Below are 21570 nucleotides of genomic sequence, written 5' to 3' on the forward strand. Positions count from 1 at the left end.
GTGGAATACGGAAGCTGCCGCGGCAGACGGTAATAAGTCAGGCTATCTGGGTGGAGCACTATAAGAAACTTTTAGAGACTGAAGATAGGTGGAGACCGAGAGTAAACGATACCGGTATATCGGTAGGGCTAGGGTGTACTATGCCGGCATTAGATAAGGAAATATCGAAAGAAGAAATAAGGGAGGTACTAGGGAAAGCCAAGAAAGGCAAATCAGGAGCGATTTCGGGTATCACTAACGAATTTTGGAAGCAGCTGGCGCAAAATAAGGATATCCTAGAAAGTATGGCGAAACTATTTAACAAAATATTTGAAGGAGGTGAGTTCCCAAAATCTTGGCAAGAGGGAGTGATCTGCCCAATCTATAAGAAGAAGGGAGATAAAAATAACCCTAACAACTACAGGGGTATAACGTTGCTAGATACATTAAGTAAAATATATACAGGTGTGTTAGCAAAAAGGATAATGAAGAGGGCAGAGGGGGAATCGATTCTGGAGAGGTTGCAAGCAGGTTTTAGAGAAAGGATGAGGACAACAGATAATATTTTTGTAGTGAAAACAATAATAGATAAGTATGTAAAAAAGAAAGGAGGAAAAGTATACATTACTACTATTGATTTGGAGAAAGCATTTGATTCTGTGAGCAGAGGGGCGGTCGTGGCCAAGATGAGAGGGATAGGGGTGTCCCAGAAGATGATAACAGCGGTTGAAAATATATATGCAGAAGTAAGGTGCGCAATAAAAACTAAGGAGGGCGTAGTATTTGGAGAAATATTCTCTAATGTAGGATTAAAACAGGGTTGTAAATTGTCACCAGTACTGTTTCTACTCTTTATAAATGATATCTTTCAATCGAAAGGCTTCGAGGCAGGGATTTATCCAAGTCTTGAGAACCGGGATATTCCGGGCCTCATTTTTGCTGACGACATCCTTCTGCTCACTTTGACACCGAATAGTATGCAAGGTAGTATAAATGTGGTGGTAAATTACTGTCAAGAATGGAACTTAAAAATCAATGTACAGAAAACCAAGGTAATGGTGTGTAAAAAAGGACATAAATTATCAAAGAATGAAAAATGGTGGATGGGCGAGACGAGGCTAGAAGTTGTCAATAAAGTAGAATACTTGGGTATGATTTTAAGTGGAAATGGAAAGTGGTCAGAGCAAATAAAAAGATCAAAGCTAAAAGGCATGAGTGCACTGTCAGCCATTAGCATACTGGAGAAGAAGATGCCCAACACAGACTACAGAGTAATAATGTTATTTGCTTTACGTCCCACTAACTACTTTTTAAGGTCTTCGGAGACGCAGAGGTGCCGGAATTTAGTCCCGCAGGAGTTCTTTTACGTGCCAGTAAATCTACCGACACGGGGCTGTCGTATTTGAGCACCTTCAAATACCACCGGACTGAGCCAGGATCGAACCTGCCAAGTTGGGGTTAGAAGGCCAGCGCCTTAACCATCTGAGCCACTCAGCCCGGCAGACTACAGAGTGCATAAAAATGTTTTTAATGCAGTAGTTAAATCTAGAGTGTTGTACGGAGCGGAAATTTGGGGAGTTGAAGAAAGGGTTGACTCACTTGATACAATTACGAGTAGATTTGCGAAAATAATTATGGGTCTACCCAGCTGTACAGCTAATTGTGGAGTGAGAATGATGTGCAAAGATATAAGTCTGCGAGTGGACATTATTAAAAGGATAATAAAGTATTGGTTGAGAATGAAGTTGCGAGAAGGGGGCGAAATTTTACAGATAGCATATCAACACCAAATGAAACATCAGAACCAAGGATACTGGGTGGATGGGGTACGGAATATTTTAGAAACGATTGGAATGGGATGTTACTGGGAAAAAGAATGTATAGAGAAGTGGAAAATATGTTTTAAAAAAAATAGTTCTAAGAATTAAGGATATTGAAAAACAAGACATTGATGCACAATGTAGAAGTAAGAGGTCATTAGAAGAATTTTGTAATATATATGGGAGAATGAGAATAAATGTAGAGTCTATAACAAAAAAGAGAATGAGGGGTATAATATGGTGGTTAATGGGGATACATAAAAATAAAGCATATAGAAGGAACAGGGATGAAAATAAATGTTTAATATGCTCTGAAGAGATGGGATGGGCACACCTTATAAAAGATTGCCCTATGACAAAGGAAATACGAGGAAAATTCATAGACGATGAGGATGTAAAGAAAATTGAGAATGAAAATCAGTTGTATACAATTGTAAAGTTATTGAACAGAGAATAGATGCACCCGGATAGAATTGCAAAATTATTTAACATTATTAGGGGAAGGTGGAGCAAGAAATTGAAGGAAGGAAAGGATGTGATACATGTCAGCCAGGAACCGAATTGTGCCTAAGGTAACCTAGACAATATAACTCCGTTGAAGTCTAGAGCCATTAGGTACATAGGCTTAAGGGATAGCATGGAACTACCTCGTTACAGTAGTTTTACTAGTTTTATGTATTGTCGAGTAATAATTTCCGTTTTCTCTTTTTTTCTTAACAGCCTGCAAAGGCAATATTAGCTTTGATAATCTGAAAAGATATCACTATAAATAGATGTTTTGGTTTGTTTTTTTTCCTGCCATAATACTATATATGAATGGAAGTCCAACATTCAGTTTATAGTATTCTTTCTCTGTTCAATTTCTATGCACCTGCTTTATATGAACATTCATCGCATGTACCAATTATTAACACTATTCACAATAGTTATTTAAGTTACTCCTTCTAATTTTGTATACGGCATGTATCACAAATTATGAAATTATGAAACGATTACAATAAATAATACCCTCTCCCTAATCTATGATTTTCGAGATTAAGGGAGACGGGTATCTTGAATCTTGAATCTCGTGTTTATTTCTCCAAGCACTGCTTCATTAGTTTTCTTCTCAATCCAGCTAGTTCTTGTCATCATCCTTCATAGCCACATTTCCACTGCCTCTAGTCGTTTCACGTCCTCCTTCACGAAAGTCTGTCCTTCACAGCCATATAGCAGCACACTCCAAATAAATGTTTTGATAAACAATATCTTTTGTTCAGTATCTAAGGATTTATTAATTAAGAGCTGCTTCTTCTCCTCAAAAGCTTTCTTACACAGGAAAATTCTTTTTATTTCCACAGTGCATCTGTTGTCATCGGTAATAACTGATCCTAAGTAGAAGAACTTGTGCACCTGTTTTATTAAAATATTTCCAATTCTGAGATGTGCCTCTGGTTTCATTTTAGATTTGCTTACAACCATAACATTAGTTTTATTTATATTAATGTTAAGTTGGAAATCTTTTAAGATGGGTGTTAATTTGTTGAGCATGATCTGCATGTTCTTCTCATTGTCAGCCAGAAGTGCAATGTCGTCGGCAAATCTAATACAGTGTACAGTTGTTCCATTTATTTTAATGCCAGGCGTTTTTAATTTTAAAAATGTTCATGGCCTCTTCAATGTACAGATTAAATAGAAATGGTGATAACGAACACCCCTGTCTTACTCCTTTCCAGACTTTCACCTTACATACTGTTTTATTACTTTCAATGTTTATTCCTTGATTGATGTAGAGGTTTAGTATTGCTTTTCTGTCTTTCCAGTCAAAATGAAGATCCTTCATAATTCTGAACAGTCTTTTCCACTGAACATTGTCAAAAGCTTTTTCCAAGTCTACAAAAGCTATATATGTATTTCTGTTAAGCTCTAGTCTTCTCACCAAGATGGTTTTAAGTGCTATAATAGCTTCTCTCGTTCCTACTCCTTTCCTGAACCCAAACTGATCATCATCTAGATTCTGCTAAATTTTCATTTTGATTCTGTTTATTAATATGCATGTGAATTTTTTTTTTTTCTTTTTTTTGCTAGTTGCTTTACGTCGCACCGACACAGGTAGGTCTTATGGCGACGATGGGACAGGGAAGGGCTAGGAGTGGGAAGGAAGCGGCCGTGGCCTTAATTAAGGTACAGCCCCAGCATTTGCCTGATGTGAAAATGGGAAACCACGGAAAATCATTTTCAGGGCTGCCGATAGTGGGGTTCGAACCTGCTATCTCCCGAATACTGGATACTTGTGAATATTTTTGCTGCATGTGAAACAAGGCTTAGTATTCTGTAATTGGAACATTCTGCTGAATCTCCTTTTTTGTGCAAACTGTCAGCATTTCCGATTTTCATATCATATTCTATGCTTTTACAAATGTCAGCCATCCATCTTTCTTTTGCCTCTCGGCACTTCTGTGTAACTAGGTTTTGTAGTTTCTTATAGTTTATCATACCTTCTGGAGTATTTTTCTGCTTTATTTATTTCCTGAATGAGATTTAGTATTTCTTCAGTCATCCAGTTCTTCCGTGCTTCGAGCGCCTTTTTTCCTAGCACTTCATCTGCTGCCATTGTAAGTGAAGCTTTGACAGCGTCCCAATCTGTTTCATTGTTGTTGTTGTTATACATTATCGTGTCTGTCTTTTCTTCAAATACTACTTGAGTTAATGGATCATTTAACTTTTCTAGATTTCATTTCTTGCTTTTTGGTTTCCTTAACTTCTTCAGCCTAACTCGACGTTTTGCTAATACTGGGATATGGTCGCTGTCGATGTCTAAGCCAGGGTAGCTATGGCATGACATTACCTGATTTCTATACCTTCTCTAAACTAGAATGTAGTCAAATTGGTATCTGTTATTGTCTCCGAAATCCTTCCATGTGTAACGTCTTCTATTACGCATGTCAAATATAGTGTTCATTATGATCATGTCCTGTTCTTCACAGAAGTCCATCATACGTTCTCCTCTATCATTTGTTCGTCCTAGACCGAATCTGCCAGCAACTTTTGTAGTAATATTGCTGCCAACCACAGCATTGAAGTCTCCCATTATGATTATGTTATCTTTCTCATTGTTTAGTTTAACCCCTCAGCGCCGACCTCTATACGTGGTATAGACCCTCTTTTCTTCCGTAGCCGCCGACCTCTATACGTGGTATAGACCCATACATGGTTTCACATTTATGGCTATAGCGCGAAGAGTTTTGGAGTTACTGATATGCAAATTGTTTTGTTTCCAAGAAGACAGATTCGGGTTTATCAGCGTTGTAAATAAGAATTGAAAAATCGTTATAATGTAGTTGTTTTTGCAAGGATAATTATTTGTCAAATAAGTCTGAGCACTAATCTCTTGCTTTTTTTAAAGTTTGTTTGCTTCATTCTTTCCCACAGAATAAAATAAAGAAATGATGATCTGAGAAGTTTGTCTTTTCGTGTGATGTTCCTTGCTCTATTTGTACATTTGGAGTGCGGTTTATTTATTATATTTGTCTTTATTTCTCAGCTTATAATATTTTCGTAACTCTCCACGAGCGCTCTGTGTAGGCATCAGTTAGTGCTGCTTTCTGTCATACGATACGAGAACCAGTTGTTCATGGTATATATCTCGTTTGAAAGACGTTCCCTCGACCTTTTATCTGAAATATGTATCGAGTTGGTTTGTTTCGTCATAAATGTTATTCCCCTCATTTAGTTTCGTCCTGTTGCTTTTCGGTCTCGCTGCAGCTTCACCAGTCCGTGTAACGCGCCGCGCTCAGCCGTGGTATGACTGACAGTAACGTGCTTGAAATATTATATAATTCAGATGAAAGTTTAGTCGGAAGTAGTAGTGACAGTATAAGCATCAGTGATAATGAAATAGATGATGTAGTAGTGGTAAATGATGAGAGTGACGATGAGGAGGAAACAGTACTTGAAAATTTCGTGTAAGAGACTATAGATAATTATACAGGTCAAAGAGAAGTTCTCAACGGTGAATTCTGATTGCTAAATTCTCTAATAATACTTACACAGGTCACAGAGACAAATATTGAGCAATTACCTTATCGGGTTCAGCTGGTGAAAGGTTTGTTTACAAAATAAGCTCGGGAGGGAGGGGAACGAAATATTCAAGGTCGGCGCGCATCAGATAATACAGTTCCAAGGTTGCAGGAAAGACATTTTATCAGGAAATTAGCACCCAAGAGATGGAAATCCAAACCTCAGAGACATTGTATCCTGTGTTCAAAGCACGGCGGAAAGAAGACGTCAGTGTACTGCTGCCAGGAGTGTGACTTAAGTCCCTGTCTCAAAGAGTGCTTCGAACTCTATCACACGGAACTAAATTACTAAGGAAATGTGAAACAATTATGTAATTATCTGCATGTACATAGTTCTGTCATAAGGAATTCCAAATTTCGTGAAAATCGGGCTACTCTTATACTTGTAGTAACGCTTTAAGTGAATCGATGTACTTCAGTTCCGCGTAGTTGAAATCTCATCCGGCCGCGGGGTAGGAAGCTATTTAAATGGCTGCGACGCTGAGGGGTTAATTATATCTTCTATTTTATTATACACTTCCTCAACTTCATCATCGTCATGTCCAGTAGTAGGGAAGTATACCTGTATTATTACTATATCTCTTGGTTTGTCTGCTATTTTCACCATCATTATTCTATCATCGACATGACATGTGTTTAGCACATTGTTTGCCCATTTCTTTCCATATATTACAGCTACACCATATTGTTCACCATTTTCATTTCCACTGTACACAATTCTGAATGGCTCACTGTGGAAATCACCTTTGCCAGGCCATCTAGTTTCACATAATCCCAGGATGTCTACTTTGTTTTCATCCATAATTAGTTTGAGTTCTTCTAGACATCCTGTTCTTAGCATTGTTCTTGCATTCCATGTCCCTATTTTAATCCCTTCTCCAAACTTCTGAGATACCTCAGTTACTCCCCTGCCGGATCTTGGTGACCGAATACCATGATCAGTAGTATCTAAGTTACAATTCGTACTATCCATGGTTGCAATACTAGGAAAAATAATGTGGTGGTTTTCCGTTGCCTTCCACATCGCAGTTTTACTGCCATTCAAGTCTTCCTGACCATGCCAGTAAATTTTCAGCGACAGTCCAGTAGACATCTTTTAGTCCTGCACTGTGCTGATACTGATAGCACTCCTTGCACTACCAGGAAGAGAGACTCCTCCGCCTTTCCGCCTCATCTACCCTTCAAGCCGTTGGTCCTCTTCACTTGTAACCCTAGGTAGGGGCCCTATAACAGGGTGCTACCATCCGGAGCCAGATGGACCCTGGATCTTTAACGAGGTCTATACTCCTCTTGCTCCTCCTTCCTCATCACTTGCAAGATGAGACCCCGTGCTTGCACTTGGCATATCTTCTGATAAGAATCCTTCCAACAATTTCCCATTTTTGACTTACAAAGAGGTACACAGCGCGATTGATCTATGCTAACTACATTCTGTAACACCACCACTCAAACACAATGATAAACACTACTACAGTTCTAAGTGCGAACATGAAATAATTAACCTCCAGGTATTTTGAGCTTCCATGTAAAAGCACCTAGCGACTCAAATACGTCTATCAGTATTGAAAAATCACGAAGTACGATAACAAGCAGACTTGAAGAAATTATTTTACAATTTTTACTTCAAAGTCGAAACAGTGATCACATATAACCTATGCATGGCCTGCCTTCGTGGCCGTATTGCCACAAATTTAAACCTGCCTTAAGGTCTCTGTTAGTGCTCCTGTTGTTCTCCTTGGCTGACTATACTGCAATGACATCATGTTCGTTACTAGTGGCGCTGTGCTTTGTGGGACTCCACTCGGCTTGGTCGGGTAATATCTTGGTATGAATACAGTGTATCAACAGTCAATAGAAATGTCATCTTACTTCAGCATTTGGTAAAACACAGCAGGCTTTACATCTTCTACCTCTATACGGCTCTCCACTTCAAAACTGCCAAAGAACATCCTCTCAAAAGCTTCACTGAATTTAGCCAGGAACAACTTGGAAGCTCGGAAGGTCTTCTGTTCACATGAGAAAGTAAAGAAAATATATTATTATAAATTCACCATACAGTACATACATCTTTATTATGGGCTGTTATGCCTTTAAGTAATATAGATGTTGATTCCCATAGGGAACCTGAAATACTTGTCCTGAATGAGTAAATTTATGATACCAATACAGTTGGTCCGTTATTGGACATAAATTTTCCAGCTAGCTCTTTCCTGGTTGCCAGTATTTTGCTCCAGTGTGCTAAGCTGGACTCATCAGTTGGTAAATAGCACACCTACCAAGTGCATACTGTGGAGGCCACTGCATAAGCTACTTGGAGCAATACTTTAATTGTTCAGTCTGCAAGTCTCTGTGAAATAACTGAATACATCCGATATCCTCTACTGAAGCTGGCTCTAAGGCCTTGTTTAGCTCCACACCCCTTATCATTACAAACGAATCTAACTAGTGACGGCTTGGTCTCCTCCTACTTCTCCTAACCACCAAGCCAGAGTCCATTATTGCCATAGGTAACCTATCTGTTTGTGATTGACCAGAGCGCCACTGCATTGGCGCTGTGCACTTCCTGCGGCTGTTTTTATGTCGGAAGTGTTCGGGCACCTTCGTGTGCCATCGGCTGAGCAAGGAGTTGACGGGAAAGCAGCATTGCTGCCGGACTATGTTAAAATGTGCTATGCGGACAAATTCTGTAAATATCTAAACGATCGTGTGAGCGACAGGTTAAACAAATGTATCACGATGTGTATATAGTGTAATAAACCTAGTATATGTATAATTAAGTACAGTTCATCTTTCTATGTGTATGAACCAGCATGTGGTTCCTAGCACCACGTGTTCTCACGGACCTGTCCGTACGAGGTCGGAACACGGTCATGCCGGACCGGATTCTTGAAAGTGTCGTAATGCTATAATATTACGTGGTCCTCCGGTGTTTGTGAGTGTATGTTTCGAGTGCTAACAACCTGTGGAGAGAATACTGGAGCACGTGTATCATCATCCCTACGGCATGCTGAACTGACGAGGCGGACAAAGGATAAGTGCACATCAGAGCAGTATACTAGAGGTCAGTCATTCCTTTAATTTTTTCTGTCTTTCCTAACTCATATCATGGAGTCTAGTGAGAAAAACCTGTTAGTGAAACAACGAGCGGTCATTAAAGGGTCACTGACATGTATCAGTAAATATGTAGACAAGTTTGTGGCGGGCTCCGATATTAATGCAGTACGTAGCAGGTTGAAACAATTGCCTTCACTCTGGAAAGAATATAAGCATGTTCAATGTAAACTCGAGGTTAATGACGATGAGAACTACGAAAATCATGAACAGGATAGGGAACAGTTCGAAGAAAACTATTACGATTTGGAGGCGAGGATGACTACACTGATAGGAAAGAGCACAGCCCCCGAGCAGAATATCGATCAGTTATCTCAGCATTCTTGCTTCCCAACAGAATTCCATGGAAATATGATTGCCCGTCATTGACCTCCCTACATTTCATGGGCAGTATGAGACTTGGACTCATTTTCAAGACACTTTTCAGGCTTTAATTGTTGACAATTTAAAACTATCAAACGTTCAGCGTTTTCATTATCTACTTTCAGCACTCATCAATTAATTCAGAACATTCCTGTTTCTAACTCTAACTTTTTAGTAGCTTGGGAAATCATATGTAAGAGGTACAACAACAGAAAACTGATAGCAACACAACATATCAAGGCTCTATTGTCATTACCTACATGTCACAAAGATATAGCATCAGACCTTAGGAAGTTGAACAACCACTTAGTAAGCAATTTAAATGCTATTCAAAACCTCAACCTTTCAGTGCCTTTACACAAAGCCTTACTCCAGCAGCTGATGTTAGACAAGTTAGATCCCGGAGGGCACAAGTGTTAGAATTGATGATGGCAACACGGGAACAGAGGGGGAGCGCGGCAAATCCAGCTAAGCACCAGTATGTGAGAAACAATGAAAGCCCAATTTGAGTTAACTCATACGTATCTACAAGGGGGAAGTGTGACTTTTGTGACTTAGATCATCCGTTACATCGGTGCGAAGGATTTCTGTAAGCTAACACAAAAGAACGGTATGATTTTGTCAAAAGAAAGGGTTTATGTTTTAATTGTTTTAGGCATCATAGTGTCAACGTGTGCAAATCTGATAGCTGTAAGACTTGCCAGCGTAGACATCACACTTTGATTCACTTTGACAGTGCCACACACAATCAAACGACTACAAACAAGGATAGCCAAGCTAGTAGAGGTACCGGTATTAGACGACGAACAGGGTCAGAGTAATGCTAGTTACTGCAGACTAAAATTCAAGCCACAGTCTGAAGTAATGCTGTCCACTGTAATAGTAGGAGTTGCAGACAACAATGGTCGAATTCACCAGTGCCGAGCTCTACTTGACAATAGATCGCAATCACATTTCATAACCAAGTCGTTTGCAAGTAAGCTGAGTCTGCAACGACATAGAAACTGTATTCCAATTAGTGGTATAAATAACACTGCTGTCACCGCATCTCAAAGTGTTGACGTTCGTATCATTTCTAATGTGTCCAGATTCAAAACTGTTATAACGTGTTCTATGCTCCCTCACATAACAGGTGATATTCCAGCGAACCATATTGATTGTAAATCGTGGAACCTGCCTGAGGATATCACATTGGCGGATCCTCACTTCAACAAGCCAGGACCAGTAGACATGCTCATCGGTGCGGAGATTTTTATGCAGTTGTTGCAAGAAGGGTGGCGGAAAAACTGCAATGAGCTACCCATCTTGAAAAATACTGTATTGGGATGGATACTGTCAGGTCCAATAAAGTCGCAGGCTCAGACTAGTGAGAGGGCAGAAACTCCACCCACTTCATCATTCTTCCTCAGGCAGGACGATGACCTCAATAGGAAGGTGGAAAAATTCTGGGCAATAGAAGAAGTGACAACTAGAAAAATGCCCCTATCCCAGGAGGAGCAGTACTGTGAAGAGCATTTCATAACGCACACCAAACGGGACAACAGTGGATGTTTCATTGTAAGGTTGCCTACGAAGGCAGAAGGTCTGCAACTTGGAAACTCTTACAAAATAGCAGAGAAACGATTCAGACTACTGGAACAGAAGCTTGAGGAGAGACCTGATCTGCGAGCTGATTACGTGAACTTCATGGAAGAGTATGAGACCCTGGGTCATATGAAGCTGGCCCCAGATATATGCAAAGACGAAGGAGCATTCTGCTATCTCCCACACCATGCAGTTTTGAAGGCAGAGAGTACCACTACTAAGACACAGGTTGTATTCGATGCGTCCTGCAAAACTGACAATGGCGTTCCCCTCAATGACGCTCTCGCGGTGGGACCTACTGTTCAACAAGATCTACTATCAATTGTGACAAGGTTTCGCACACATCAGATTGCGATGACGGCAGAAATTACAAAAATGTACCATCAGATCAGAGTAGACGACAAGGATGTTAACTTACAGCGTATAATCTGGCGAAAACATCCATCCGAGCCTCTACGCACCTACCAACTGAAGACTGTAACATACGGTACATCCTCAGAGTCCTTCCTAGCCACAAGGTGTCTAACTCAACTGGCTGAAAAAGAAGTCCACGTGTTTCCTACAGCATCTCGCGTGTTGAAGCGGGACTTCTACATGGATGATGTATTGTGTGGTAGCGATACAGTGGAAAAGGCTATAGAGCTGAGAGGAGAACTACAAGAATTGCTGCAACGCGCAGGCTTCCCGTTCCGCAAGTGGACTTCGAATCACTCCGCTGTACTTGAGATGATACCAGCAGAACTGAGAGAATCACAGTTACCCCTATGATTTGACAAGGAAGACAATATTAAAACGCTAGGATTGCTGTGGCATCCCTTGCTTGACAAGTTCCAGTTTGAGGTTCACATCAAGGAGAACAATGGAGACCCTACAAAACGAAAGGTGCTTTCAATTATAGCCTCTATATTTGATCCACTAGGGCTGATGGGACCAGTAATTGTAATGTGTAAAATTTTCATGCAGCAGTTGTGGCAAGAAAAACTAGGGTGGGATGAACCACTACCATCTCCTTTACTTAAGGGCTGGATTAAAATCTTTACTGATCTTCCAACAACACTAAACAACATTCATGTTGACAGGCCGATTCTTAGCACGGGAAGAGTCGTCCAGATACCAGTTCATGGCTTCTCAGACGCTTCTGAACGGGCCTACGCAGCGTGTGTGTATATCCGCAGTACCAATCAACACGGTGAAGTTTCGGTACATTTGGTATGTTCGAAATCCAGAGTTGCTCCTCTGAAACAACAGTCTGTACCTAGATTAGAACTGTGTGGGGCTCTTTTGTTGGCACGTCTGGTGGATAAGACTACCAACACCCTGAATCTGAAAATTGACAATACTTTCTTGTGGACTGACTCGACCATAGTACTCTCGTGGCTTGCAGCTGAACAGACGAGATGGAAAACGTTCGTTGCAAATCGTGTCTCTGAGATACAGCAGATGACTGGAAGAGCCGAGTGGAGTCATGTTATGTCAGAAGACAATCCGTCCGATGTTCTTTCAAGGGGACAAGGACCACTCAGCCTACAACATAATGAACAATGGTGGCATGGACCGGCATGGTTAGTGCAAGACGCAAGTACCTGGCCCACTAAGGATTCAAACGATTCTGCAGACGAACTTCCAGAAAGAAGGGATATGGTACAATGTTTACTTAGTGCCACTCCATCTGACGAAATCACGACACGGTTCTCATCTCTCCGTCGTCTACAGAGGGTGATAGCTTATTGCAACAGATTTGTTTTCAATTCCAGAAGACACAACGTAAGAAGAACAGGACCATTATCTGCAGAAGAGCTAGCAATGGGTCTTCAGATATGTATCAAACTTGCTCAACGTGTGACATTCGCAAGGGAAATAGGCGAGTTGAAGTCAAACTCATCATTTTCACCACAAAGTTCAATAAGAAATCTGGACCCATTCCTACATGGGAACGATGTATTACGAGTAGGGGGACGCTTACAAAACTCTTTGAAATAATTTTCAGAAAGGCATCAAATCATATTACCTTAGCGTCATAATATAACCAAGTTGATTGTGGCTGACGAGCATATTCGGCTGCTACATGCTGGTGCGAATCATTTAGCAGCCTCTCTTAGGTCCAGATATTGGGTAGTGAGCATAAAGAAAGTGGTACGGAGTGTCATTCACCAATGTGTGAAGTGTTTCAGACTACGAGCCTCAACAACAACGCAGCTCATGGGGCAGCTACCTTCTCCTCGAGTGACTCCATCGCGGCCATTCTTGAATACGGGAGTTGACTATGCTGGCCCGTTGTACATTAAACAGGGTGCAACCAGGAGCAAGGTCAAGGTAAAATGCTACGTAGCATTGTTTGTTTTCCTTTGCACCAAGGCAATACACTTGGAATTAGTTCGTGACTTGATCACACAGGCCTTTATTGCCGCCTTACGGAGATTCGCGGCCAGGAGGGGGAGGTGTACAAACCTATACAGTGACAATGCTACTAACTTTGTAGGAGCTAGAAATGAATTGTTGAAGGTGCACCGGTCGGAACAGTGGAAGACAGATATGCTGAACAACGCAGCGCAAGAGGGATTCACTTGGCCTTTCATTCCTCCTAATTCGCCTCACTTCGGGGGGCTCTGGGAAGCTGGGGTGAAATCCATGAAACATCATTTGCGAAGAACCGCTGACAATGCCTGCTTCACATACGACGAGATGTATACCCTACTTTGCCAAATAGAGGCATGCCTAAACTCAAGACCGCTCGTTAGACTCTCAGACGACCCTGATGAACCCTCATACCTGACTCCTGGCCACTTTCTGATCGGAGCCCCCCTGCTATCCTTCCCTGAACCTGACCTTAGTGATAGTGTGCACTGTTATACTTCCAGATGGCGCTACATTCAGGCGCTGCAGCAGAACTTTTGGAAACAGTGGTCTAATGACTATCTTAATAGCTTACAACAGCGGCAGAAATGGTTGACGAGTCAGCCTAACCTTCAGCCTGGAACTATCGTCTTAGTTAAGGACGACAACATTCCTCCTCTCTCTTGGCGACTTGCAACGGTCGAGGAAACTCATCCTGGGAAGGACGGACGAGTGCGTACGGTTACAATTCGCACCAGCAATGCTATTCTGAGGCGTTCTGTACATAAGTTATGTCCACTGCCAGCTCAAGACTGATACTTGCAAATATTTTCAGTGTCTCATTTTGTGTCTCATTCTTTGCTCTTGTATTGTAAGATTTTTTTTTTGCTAGGGGCTTTACGTCGCTCCGACACAGATAGGTCTTATGGCGACGATTTGTAAGATTTTAATTATGATCAGTGTCCTTTATTGTTTGTGTCTAGTGCTGTACTTTACTTATTGTAGGATTTGAATTTGTTCATTTAGGTTTCATTATTTTAACATCTGTGTACATTTTTGCTCAGTTATTTTGGTTGAAGTGTTTCATATCGGCATATGTATTGATGGTGAAAGAACTTCATAATATGACTATGTGTTCAATTTAAATTCAACATTTCTTGTTATTGTTAAATGTGATACATTTAGGTGTGGCGGTATGTTTGTGACTGACCAGAGTGCCACTGCATTGGCGCTGTGCACTTCCTGCGGCTGTTTTTATGTCGGAAGTGTTCGGGCACCTTCGTGTGCCATCGGCTGAGCAAGGGGTTGACGGGAAAGCAGCGTGGCTGCCGGACTATGTTAAAATGTGCTATGCGGACAAATTCTGTAAATATCTAAACGATCGCGTGAGCGACAGGTTAAACAAATGTATCACGATGTGTATATAGTGTAATAAACCTAGTATATGTATAATTAAGTACAGTTCATCTTTCTGTGTGTATGAACCAGCATGTGGTTCCTAGCACCACGTGTTCTCAGGACCTGTCCGTATGAGGTCGGAACATTATCCTCCTCCATTTGCCTCGCATGATGCCACAACCAAAGCTGATATATACAGTGAGCTTGCTTACGGGTGGAGCAAGAAGAAACCTCACTTGCCTGGCACTAGCCTCTTGCGGGCTTGAGACACGCAAGTCAAAATCGAAGCATCGCTTGCCGCACACAAGCTTTGCTCTCGGGCAGGAATTGGCTATCTGTATGCTTCCACTGTCTATATTACAGTGCTACCAAGACAATTTCAGTAATTAATTAATTAGTCTACGCAGTATTTACCTTGTTATAGGTGATGTTGGAAGTGATGTCCATCTACTGACACACAGTTCTGACATCATTCAATAAAATTACGGTTTACACAGCTAAGTTCTTGTTTGGTAATTTTCCCAATTTCTGTTGTTATACTCTCCTTCAATTCATCTATGTTGTGCGGATTATTCCTGTAAACATTTTTTAGTGTTGCCCAAAAACAGAAATCACACACTGTGAGGTCGGAGGAACGGGCGGCCATAAAGTCTGAGAAATGATCCTTTCTCCAAATACATTCTTTAATTCATTGATGGATTCATGAGCTGTATGGGATGTTGCTGAATCTTGTTGGTAATACTATAAAATTTCTATTCATCTGATAACATTTGGAAAAAATGGCATGAATATTAGAGTGCGAAATCTTTGTGCATTTATTGCACCCTGAAAAAAAAATGTGTCCAATAATTCGCTTTGCTGTAACGACGCACCAAACACTAATTTTTTCGTCATGCACTGGAACCTCATAAATTAAACAGAGATTATGTGTACTCCAGATGAACATCTAGAGGACTTTTTAGAGGAAGTGGAGAGACAGATAGAAGATAAGAAGTGATATTGATGGGAGATCTAAATGCACAAGTTGGAATGGAAAGACAAGGAAAGGAAGATGTCGTAGGGCCCTTTGCATATAGAAATGTAAATCCAGAAGGCAAGTTGTTGGTGGATTTTTGCATGAGGAACCAAATAATTTTCGAAAACACCTGGTTTAGGAAGAAGAACAGTCAGAAGATTACAGGGTACGATTGGGGAGACAGACAAACAAAGACCATGATTGATTATATAATCACCAAGAAAGAACACCGGAAGAACTTTTTAGATGTTACAGCCATGTCTGAAGAAGCCTTTGTGGAGATCATAGAGTTGTGATAGGAAAACTGAAAGTGGGAAAGATTAAAAAAACTCCATTAAGAAGAGAGAAAAGAATTAAAGTATGGAAGTTGAAGGAGAAAAGCATATAAGAAGAATTTCAAACTGAAATAATACCCATGGTACCCAGGACGGAGATTGGGGAATGTTGAAGATGAATGTAAAAGATTTAAGGATGCACTGGTTGGATGTGCAGAAAAGATATGTGGTAGAACATCAGGAAATGTGAAAGACAAAAGAGACACACTTGTGGAATAATAGGGTAAAGATTAAAATGAAAGAAAAGAAAATGGCATGGAAAGCATAGAAAACATCTAAGACAGAAGAAAATAGAAGAAAATATGTGGAGGCAAAGAATTTGGCAAAGAAAGTAGTGGAGGAAGAAAAGAGGAAAAGCTGGGCCTTATTCACATAGAAATTGAGAGATGCTAGTTGCTTTACATCGCACTGACACAGACAGGTCTTATGGCGATGATGGGATATGAAAGGCCTAGGAAGTAGCCATGGCCTTAATTAAGGTACAGCCCCAGCATTTACCTGGTGTGAAAATGGAAAAACTACAGAAAACCATCTTCAGGGCTGCTGACAGTGGGATTCAAACCCACTATCTCATGGATGCAAGCTCACAGCTGCGTGCCCCTGACCACACGGCCAACTCGCCCGGTAATTGCAAGATGATATGCAGGGCAGCAAGAAATTATTGTATGGTATCTAAAGAAACAAGAAGAGATATCAAGCAAACACCAGATTTGTGAAGGATGAAGGCGGCATAATATTACCAAAGCCAGAGGAAATAAGAAATAGATGGAGAGAGTATTTTCAGAAGTTGCTGAAAATGAGAACTAATGACAGTCATTTAATGGGCTACCAGAAAAGGTAATTAGTTGATGAAGAAATGGATAAAGAAATTACAATGAATGAAATTGAAATGGCAGTAAGAAAGATGAAGAATGGAAAAACCGCTGGAATAGATGGAAATTTCAGTGGAGATGATAAAGGCAGCTGGAACTGTAGGCCTGAAGTGGACATACCGAGTTCTCACGATTGTCTGTGAGAATAAGGAGGTCAGTGAGGATTGGCAAAAGGAATAATGTTACGATTTTATATCTTTAGCATAGATCAGTTCTAAAACACGCTTTCTCAAACAAAAAAAAGGAGAGGAGAGTCTCCCTCAATCATATGACAGAGCACAATGTTTACGTGTCAGGCCAAGCAGAGTAACTGGAAACGTGCACGAGGCAGTGTGCAGTCAGTCGCGCAGAACACAAATCAAGGCCCTTCCCCAGAGGTATCCGAAGTAGGAGCATAGGAATGAAAAGGGGACACCAAACAAATAATAAGCCCAAGGGATCAGGTTTTAAGAATCATGACATATCGTCGCTGGGACAAAACTTCCTATGTGAAATATTTTAGCTTAGAACTTTGGCTGGTAAGGTTCTGTCATCTAAGGTGCAATACTGTGTGACAGTTGTCAAGGCATTCTCGCTCTTCATAATGTATGTGCTGCAGGTCAGTATATCTCCAAAAATATTATCACATAGGAAGTTCCGTCCCGGCAACGACGATATATTGTAACAACATCAAAAGAAAGCTTATAAACAAGATACATAGCAATTAAAACTCATAAATCTTTGATATAGGTCAAGTAATGGAATAGTAGACATGTTAAAAGATTAAGTTAAGAAAATAAGGCGTATGTACAAGTGCTTTGTGAGAATTAATAAACAGATGACAAGATTCAAATGGTTACAATGGTATCAATATCGTAGCAAGGACGTACCCTGAATATACTTCAAAAAAAAATATTACTAGTGGAATGAAACATTGGGATAGCAATGCGAAGAAACCACCATATCGATATTTCACAATATTTAATCCCCCGAAAACAAATTTCATTTAACTAGAAGAACAAGTTAACATTAATTTTAAAACCATAAATAGAAGAAGAGTTATGAAAATTCGCAGACCATTACTAATCTTTTAGTGCATTATTAATTTCTCATAGAAGAAGAATAGGAAGCAACAAGGGCATACACCGGTAGAAGGAAAGGTAGAGAAAATGGACAAAGAAAAAACAAAACACAGGTAAGGGCATTAAGGGAACAGGCAGGGATCAGGCTGCAAAACCCCGTTGAAGGTTAAGTTCATTTCAACACATGATGTAAGGTTCGAGCTCGCTTATTGGTCCACCAAGGAAAACTCCCCAATCACAGTTGTCAGTGTTCACAGAAATGAATGAAGTGCTCCATAGTGTAAGTAAGGTCCAAAAGGGACCGAAATTTTAAAAGCTTGATATTTGTAACAAAGTCTGTGAGGAGCTAGAAAGAATATCAACATGAATATGTAAAATAAAACATGAGTCTGCTCAACCAGCGAGACGTAGAAGGTTCCCACACAGGTTAAATAAGTCAGCACGGACCAGCCGCGGACGATATAAAACTCCCACTGCTTACAATAGTATAATGCACACACCTGATCGCCGATCACGGCGAAACGGCAAGTTTATATAGGCCGGAGCGCCAGGCGTGGAATGTGCAGGAACAATGATAACGTCAGGGGGTGGCGGGAAGAGGAAAGGAAACGCACACACACAGTCGTGAGGCAGACAAGAGAACAGATGGATAGTAAACGTAGCAGTCCAATGTCACTAGCGATGAATATGCACGAGGTAAGAAAATATATCTGCGAATCAGTCCCCCAAGAAAGACTCAATGCGTGGAAACAGTACTACTCTACGAAATCAGAAAATGATTAGGAAACCTACAAAACCCAACGTGCCCAAGCAGCTAGGGTGTTCAGAACTGAGAAACGTAAATACGAAAAAACTCTTTGAAAAGATAGAACAAAACTTTAGGAAGAATGAAAGCAGAGAGTACTACAGAGCCTTCAAACGCAAACTCACTGGCTATAAACCACCATCTCTATGCTTTGAGCGAAAGGATGGCACACTGGCGACATCAAATGAAGAAAATTGCAGCATTCAAGAATTTACTTGATTGCTCTAAACCTCAAAGCGCCATTGAGACCAGGGAACCCTTACTCAGGTACCCAGATTCCAGACCACCCGACAGAGATGAAATCGAGCGCACATTGCCCGTCTCAAAAATAACAAAGAGCCGGGGGAAGACTCAGTAGTAGCAGAACTATGGAAATATGCCCCAGAGGAATCACTTGATATCTTGCAAAAGCAAATAGAAGAAATTTGGAACAAGGAGACCCTACCCCAAGATTGGAAAATAGCTTTGATCCATCCATTACACAAAAAAGGCAGCATGAAGAACATTAACAACTACAGAGGAATATCTTTGCTACTCGTGACTTAAAAAATTCTATCACTTGCCATCCTGGAGCGTTTGGAAGCACAAGTCGAACATCAAATAGGTGAATACCAAGGAGGGTTCAGAAAAGGTCGCTCAACAGCTGAACAGATCCAAAATCTCAAAACGATCATCAGATATTGTACACTAAGGTCCAAGCAGTATGTGTCTGTCTTTGTGGACTTTAAGAAAGCGTATGACTCCATTGACCGGGTAGTCCTGCTAAACATCTTAAATGAATTTGGAGTTGATTTGAAACTGCTGGCATTAATTAGAGCCACCCTGACCGATACAAAATCCAAGGTGAAGTTCCACGGATGTCTCTCGCATTCCTTTGACATCAAAACAGGAGTCCGACAAGGTGATGGACTATCCCCGATACTCTTCAACTGTGTTCTTGAAAAGATCATCAGAACCTGGTGGGTGAGATTACAGGAAACCAACTACAGTCCATTGAGAATAGGAACCAAATTCAAGGGGATCGCAACAGACTGCTTAGCATTTGCCGATGATATTGCTGTTCTCTCAAACGACATAGAAACCGCTAGAGCTCAAGTTGAAATTTTAAAGGAAATTGCCGAACAAACTGGTTTGCAGATATCGTTTGAGAAAACAGAAGTAATGACTAACATCAAAGAGGCTCCACCAAAACTCCATACAAAATACGGGGACATCACCCGAGTAGAGAAATTCAAATACCTGGGTGAGATCATCATGAAAAATGGACTGGACAAAGAAGCACTTCAGGAGCGAGTACGCAAACTGGAAATAGCCTACCAAACATCCCGCACAATCTACAACAAAAATGCCTTTCCCAAAACAAAATACGTCACTATGAAACAGTTCTGAAGCCAGTAGTTCTATATGCAGCCGAAACCCTGTCTCTAAATGCCACAAAGGACACCTTGAAGAACTGGAGAAAAGAGAACGCAAAATTGTGAGAGGAATCTTGGGATCAAAGTACAGAAATGGAATCCATCAAAAGAGATCCAACAAGGAAGTCTACAGCAAAATAGAGAAAATTACCGACACAATCAGAAAAAGACGGGCACGATTTTACGGTCATCTGAAAAGAATGGACGGAATAAAGTTAACTAAAGAAATCTTTCAGTTTTTTTATTCAAACCCCAAAACCACAATTCCCTGGTTTAGAAATACCAAAGAAGACCTGCAAATGCTACATATCTCCGCTGAAGACGCCCTTAACAGAGATCTCTTCCGCAAGAAAATATTGACGAACGGGCTAAACCGCGACGAGCAGCCGAAGAGAAGACAAGGTGCCCCTTGGACAGAGGAGTGTAAGCAGGCCCACTCACAAAGAATGAGGGAAGCCAAGTTCAGTGTCAAATGCAACAAGACTTAACGTGGTCCTTGATGGCCCCAGCGAATTTTATATATATATCTATCTATCTATCTATCTATCTATCTATCTATCAGGAGCACGTTACAATAATCATCCCAATTTTCAAGAAAGACGAAAAAATGTATTTAAGAACTACAGAAGAATTACTCTGACATCCCATGTTGCTAAGATAATGGAGAGGATACTGGAAAGTAGGATAAGGTTGCAGGTTGAAATTCAGATACAGGAAAATCAGTTAGGTTTCAGAAGTGGAAAGTCAACAATAGAGCCCATTTTCATTATGAGACAACTAATGGAAAAGCAATGGGAGTATGGGAATGATATGATGATGACATTCAATGACACTGAAAAGGCATATGACAATGTCCCCAGAACTAATGTTTGGGACAGTCTGACGCAAAAAGGAATTGGACAGGGATTAATAAAAACGATCATGGCAATGTACAAGGAATGCTGTAGTTGCGTGCAAACAACAGTTGGCGGGACAAGTTGGTTCAAAATCAATAGTGGGCTGAGACAGGGAGGTGTTCTATCGGCAATCCTGTTTATAATAGTAATGGATGACATCATGAGAACAGTAAGAGCAGCATATGGAGGAAGAGAGATGAACATGTTATTTGCAGATGATATTGTAATTTCGGGAGAAGAGGACATGAATGTTCAGGAACAGTTAGATGTGGTGAATGGGAAGATCGAAGAATGTGGATTGTTATGACTAGAGGGGAGAAAGAAGGGAAAGGTCAGGTTAGTCTTGGAGACAAGCCCCTGGAAATAGTGGAGATGTTCAAATACCTGGGGACTGAATTAATGGAGAATGCTGGACTGGATGCTGAAATTAGTAAGAGGATTCAAGCTGGAAGCTGTTGCTATCATAGTGTAAGGAACATGTTATGGGACAAAGATGTGTCAATGGAAACAAAGGAAACTATGTA

General features: G+C 40.7%; 1 protein-coding gene across 1 annotated transcript in view; it reads right to left on the reverse strand.

Moving 5' to 3' along the window:
* The window catches only part of LOC136856988 (uncharacterized), a 263664-nt gene that overhangs the window by 119627 nt on the left and 122467 nt on the right, over positions 1-21570 (reverse strand). Inside the window, exon 8 of the mRNA XM_067135311.2 lies at positions 7727-7863. Within this exon, the coding sequence (XP_066991412.2) occupies positions 7727-7863 (137 nt within the window). The remainder of the gene's footprint in view (positions 1-7726; positions 7864-21570) is intronic.

The sequence above is a fragment of the Anabrus simplex genome, chromosome 1, assembly GCF_040414725.1.
Source record: "Anabrus simplex isolate iqAnaSimp1 chromosome 1, ASM4041472v1, whole genome shotgun sequence".
NCBI classification, from domain to species: domain Eukaryota; kingdom Metazoa; phylum Arthropoda; class Insecta; order Orthoptera; family Tettigoniidae; genus Anabrus; species Anabrus simplex.